The sequence below is a fragment of the Macaca fascicularis genome, chromosome 20, assembly GCF_037993035.2.
Source record: "Macaca fascicularis isolate 582-1 chromosome 20, T2T-MFA8v1.1".
NCBI lineage: Eukaryota > Metazoa > Chordata > Mammalia > Primates > Cercopithecidae > Macaca > Macaca fascicularis.
In genome coordinates, this window is record NC_088394.1 from 9879624 (window position 1) to 9885623 (window position 6000).

The following is a 6000-nucleotide window of genomic DNA, read 5'->3' on the forward strand; positions in this document are numbered from 1 at the left end:
TAACGTGTGGGTAAGGTAGGGGTTGAGGATATCACCCAGGGTGACACCAGCCTTTCAGGAACAGAAAGGAACCCCCCCACCAAGGCGACTGAGGAGGGAGCGGAGAGTTTCAATTTCAAGGAGGAGGAAAGAGGAGCCAGTAGGAGAACCAGGAAAGGAGCCTCAGAAGAGAGTGCTGGGGAATAGATGGGCTCACTCAGGGAGTGACAGACATTGGGAAATGTTGAAAGAGATAGTTGCAGGCCTCACTATTTCAGAGAGCTGCAAATTGCATGATGTTGGTAGTGGGGATTCGGTCTAAGGGTGAAGTGAAGAGGGCAGGAAGGGAAGGGAGAGAAACTGTTCAAAGAGATGAGGCCTAAGAGGCAGGCTGACCCTAGGACCAACCTGCAGCCACCTTTTTTTGCTAAAATACTCTAGGCTTGGAAAAGGATCAGAATGGGATCCCAGGAATATAGATTACATTTGAGTGAGAGTCCCAGTTCTTGTTTACTACCTGTTGACCTTGGGTGAATTACTTTTAAACTTGGATTTTCATCTGCAGAATGGAGATATTATAGGTATCATAGGAAGTAATTGACATAGTACCTGATGCAGGAAGTACTCTCACGTTAATGCTTTTATTTTTTAATAGGCGCTAGCCTTGGAAAGGTTGAGCGGCCAAAGAGGGACAGTTTGATTTTCTCTGACCACCAGCGGGAAGGGAGGATGCGTCTTCTGCAGGAAGAGCAGCCAGGGGATTGGTTGGATTAGTGCAGAAAGGAATAGGGGGGCATCTAGAGTTCGGAGTTGAGCACCTCAGAAGTGAGGTGTGGCCCGGAGGACATTGTCAGCATGTACGATGATAGTGAGAGGCCATGGTTTTGAGAACATTCACAGAATATTTGGTGGAGAAAAACATCAAGGGGAATGATTTGATGTAATAGGAGGCAGAGACTCTTTTTTCAACTTAAAGTTCAAATTTAAACTACATATTTATGGAATTCATGATTAGAAAGAATTGGGCCCCTGTCAAACGAAACCTCTAAGCTTACTTGAAAATCTAAGATGTAAGTCCTATTATTTGAAAATTGATTATACTACATTGTGTTATAAATTTAGTCAAGCAATAACAGATCCCTAGGTGAGGCGAGAATAGTGGAAGGGGAAATTCCTAAGGCAGATCACTGCCAATGACGGTAGGTTTTTAAAAATGCAACTGTGGTTCACGTTTCCTGGCCTGACTTGTACTTTCACAGGTTTATCCTGAACATTTAGGAGTGGAATGTAAGTTTGGCTCCTTAACTGTGTATGAGTTTAAGGAAAGGAATGAGTATCCATGAGTGCTGGGTATATTCTGGATTCAGTAAAGTAACTTTCTTTTGCTTTTGAGGTGGAGTTTTGCTCTTGTCACCCAGGCTGGAGTGCAGTCTCGCTTCATTGCAACCACCGCCTCCCGGGTTCAAGCGATTCTCCTTCTCAGCTTCCAGAGTAGCTGGGATTACAGGCACCTGCCACCACGCCCAGCTAATTTTTGTATTAGTAGAGACGGGGTTTCACCATGTTGGTCAGGCTGGTCATGAACTCCTGACCTCAAACGATCTGCCGGCCTCGGCCTCCCAAAGTGCTGAGATTACAGGTGTGAGCCACCACGCCCAGCCCTGGATTCAGTAACTCTTAATGTTGAAAACAAAGCAGCAGGATTCTTCACAACCTCTCCCCTGCCTCCTTCTCTGAAGGATTAGAGAGGATCATGATTGAGGCTGTCCTGAAGGATATCTACCAAATACATTCCAGACCTTAGGTGATCACATAACCCGATTTGTCCAGGGCAGACTGACTGTGTACCTGGTGACCCAGTAGAAGTTTTAACAGTTACTCTTTCGGGCTCAACAGTAATACTGTTTTGGATGATAAATTATGTGATCACCTTATCTAGAGGGGATGTTGGAACAATCCCGCCCAGGCCTGGAAGTGATTTCTGGCTCTCCTGAATACTTCACACACATACACACTCATCAGAGGGGTCTGTTGGAATGGTAACTTTGGGAAACCAAAAATGTCTTGTCTTTAAAGCAAATGCTCCTGTCCTTATCTGTAAATTGTGTGTGGTACCTACCTCATAGATGGGAGAATTTCATGAGATATTTGTACACCTAGCATGGTGGTTGACACATAGTAACTTTTAGTAATTGGTAGTTACCAATATTGTAGATATTGGTAGTATTACCAATAAGATACATGTCAAGACCACATGGTATGTTTTTCCAGAATAAAACTTAATTGCTTGCCAGTAATCCCTTATAAAGAAAATAGGCAGACGTGCTTTGACATTGTGACAACATGGAAAGTAAGTGGGTTGCTTTCAAAAGGGTTAAATAATTGAGCAACTCTAAAACCTTTTTTCTTCTTCCTAGGTCTTAGTGGTGCAATGGCTAGTATAAGCGTGCGTTCGAGTACCCCAGGCTCTCCTACACATGTAAGCAGTGGATCGAATGCTAGTCGAAGGAGAAATGGACTCCATGATGTCGATTTGAACACTTTCATATCAGAAGAAATGGCACTCCACTTGGACAATGGTGGAACTAGAAAGCGTACCTCAGCCCAGTGTGGCGATGTCATTACAGACTCACCAACCCATAAACGCAACAGAATGATCTAAACTGCAAACATTTTCACACCCACCATGCTGCTTGAAAGCCACTTGATCCTCAACATATACTATAATTGCAAAGGAAACATGAGGCCATCTTCCCTTGTTCACTGTTTAAGACAAGTGAATTCTATAGTGGTTGCCATAAAAGGAAGTTCTAGGTATTTATAGTAGATGCCTCTTGTAATTATGGCTTTCTTAAAACTATAATCCTAGCAGAGGACATCAGATACTGTGTAGTCGTTAGCAAGATCATCATAGGCAAACATATATCCGTTCCAAGGCTAAAAGTGACCTTAACTGTATTTATTCTCAAAGGGAAAGGAAATATCAGATGTTTATTTGGTTATAGAATGCTTTTTTTTTTGGGGGGGGGGTCCATTTCCTGCTGTGTTGAGTATTTTGCTTCAACAGTATTGCCAGGTTCCTAAAATTGTCTAAAAACATGATTTGGCTTCCATTTTTGCAGTTGCACTGTACTGTGCACCTGGTTTCTATATAGTAACAGTGTGCAATTCTAATTATTGGACTGTGCCCTGTTTTTAGTTTTCAAAGCAGTTTCTAATTCTGGTGATTGTGTGATGTAAAGAGGTGCTATGATGGTCATGCAATTAATACTTAATATTGAATCAATGCACAGAGCTTTATTGGATTCACTTTGTGTGTGTTAGTGCTCTAAAGTAGCAATATTAATATTAAACTGCCCCCAGATTAACCTTGTAGGCCTAAAGTACTCAGTTTTAAGACAAACACTACTTCCCATGCGGGGTACTTTCCTTGTGGTAAATGTAAACATGTAGACTGCATTCGAGGTGACCTAAAGTAGAGAGGTCATGAACTTTGAGAATGGGCTTCCTTTTTGGTTCAGTATTAGAGGGAGAGGGAGATGGATGGTGGGGTAGGTTTTCTAGTCTATCATTTTACATTTTTCATGGAGGCCCTGCTTAGTGCAGTTTCCATTGGAGTGGGTGGAAGATGATAAAGCTCTCTTTTATCTACTAATAATGTGATTGCAACTTAAAATAGCAAAACCCAACTCTCCCTATTCCTCCAATCCCTCTCCTAAAAAGTTCAGTTTGGAATCTCATTCTGGAAAAGATGGAATCGCATGGAGATTCTCTAGCTGTTAGGTAGACCTAAATAAAAGTTCTCAATAGATTCCTCTTTTGAGTAAATATAAGACCTCTTGTAGCTACAATGTTTTAGAGCATGTTTCATCTTCATTTTTAATATCCTGAACTGAATGATAGTGTTTTTTTAGATGAAGAACTGATGTCAGCCTGCCAGGTACTGTAATTTATTCTATCATATTATTATATTATATATCAAGTAGGACAGTGAAAAATGTTTCCTTGCAAACTTGTAGTCCAGTATCAGTTACTTCTATTTTTATCCTTAAAAGACCATTGCAAATCAGTGTAAGGGTTTTTCCAGTAATTACTCACAGCACTTTTTTAAAGTTTGCAATTTCTTCAGCCATTTAATAATATCTTTCTGTGAAGAAACTTTGCTGAGTTAACCATAAATATTCATTCATTGACTGGGTGGGATGTGAATGGAATGTTAGAAATGTGTGAATTGAAGTTCTTGTATTCATTATAGATGTAGCCCTTATTTAAAAAAGTGAATTCCATACTAAAACTAGGAATGAAAGTGAGATATTTCTAAATTTTTGCAAAAGTGGATCATTTTTTGTTGACTATAATAGCAGGAAGAATTATAGCAATCTGTCATTTTACCTGAAACAGACAAGCCTATGTATTATGAATACTTTCAAGCTTCCCTTTGGAATATACAAGACATGCATTTGGAGTTACCTTTGTTTCTCTATCGTTGTAAATTTAGATTCTGGAATTGGGGTTTGGTCATGCAATGTGTTGCTCACAACTGGCCAGAGCTCCTATTCCTAGAAGGATTTTGAGATGGAGGAACACATATTTAATTCCCCTTTATGCCTTGGTTCTCGTTCCTCCTTCCAAGTTGGATAACAATTTTTTGGTTGTTTTGTTTAAGTTGGTGCTCTGAAGCTTAATCTCAGTACCCTTTACTCTGAATTGTCAAATTTTGATAAAACATGTGCCATTTTTCTTTGGTAAAAGAAAGCAGGTCTTAATGTCTGCCAGAACACAATTTATATGCCTTATTGGCTTCATTAAACTTTTACAAAACTTTAGCATTTGTTACTTTTTTCCATTGCATTTACTTTCAAATGCACCTAAAGCATTTGTCACCCAGTTACAGCTTTTCCCTTCTCTGTCCCATTGCTCTCTCCTGTTCCCCCACGCACAGAATAAACATGAAGCTCACCGGTAGACGCGTAATGATTTCTCTTAGGAAAACTTCTGACAGCTAGATTTTTGAAATGTTTCCCTGTGCTAGTTTAGATGCAAAACAAATCACGGAAGATTGCATACCTGTGTGGTACTTTAAAAACAAGTTGACTTTTTCAGTTTCTTGAACAGTTAAGGGTGGATTTAAAAACGAAACAGTTTAGTTTGAACAGAACCTCTCTTCGTCTTAAGCCAGATTCTCTGATTCTTTTAGACATCATAGCTCCTTAGTTCTGCTCATGTCGCCCTAACTTGGCATGGGCAGGTTGCAGTTCATCCTTAGACTGCAGCGTTCTGAGCATGGCTGAAATATTATAATGTTTAATATTTTATAGAACAAAATTAATGGAAAGCATTTGGCTGAATCTAAAGACCTGCAGTCAGATTCTTCAATGTGGTTTACCCAACTGGAGTAGTGATACACACCTTAATCATAAAATGAATAAAAACAAAAAAACCATGGGGCTTGTCTGCAGTTTTGTTTTGGTCATCACATCTGAATAACTTTTTGATGCAATCAAATGAAGTTTAGGCTTCTAAAAAAGAGTTAGCTTTCTAAATGTTTTTTTCTAAGGGCTACTGGAACTCATTAAACTCAAATAATTGTGGCTTTGGGCCTGAAGATTTCCATTCAACAGTGAAAACTGGCTAACTTCCTTTATAGTGAGAGGGATGGCCAACATCCGACCCAGAGGGTTAGTCAACCTCAGAGGCCGGTGCAAGACGCCAAGAGATGATTTTGAAATGGGGCCATAATTTTAGAAAATTATGAACAGAATGATTAAGGTTTTGGCCTGGCTACTACCTCTAGTGGTGACTATGTTAGCAGATTAATCTCATTGCATTTTACTTCATACAGTATGTTATAACCTGGCATTTCATTCCTTAGATTGGTAACTGAGGTATTTAGTTTTGGTGAGGATGGGAATCTTCAGAGATACATTCTGGACTTTTGGAATGAAGTGACTAGAAAAGTTCTTCCAGAGGAACCCCTTGTTTAAAGTTGTGTTTATGGTACCTGCTACCCCTTCTTGAAAG

The 6000-nt window shown here is 39.8% G+C and overlaps 1 protein-coding gene across 1 annotated transcript in view; it reads left to right on the plus strand.

Moving 5' to 3' along the window:
* Positions 1 to 4805, plus strand: part of HAPSTR1 (HUWE1 associated protein modifying stress responses) — a 29208-nt gene extending 24403 nt beyond the window's left edge. Inside the window, exon 4 of the mRNA XM_005591229.4 lies at positions 2397 to 4805. Within this exon, the coding sequence (XP_005591286.1) occupies positions 2397 to 2641 (245 nt within the window). The 3' untranslated portion in view covers positions 2642 to 4805. The remainder of the gene's footprint in view (positions 1 to 2396) is intronic.
* Positions 4806 to 6000: the final 1195 nt, after the last annotated feature.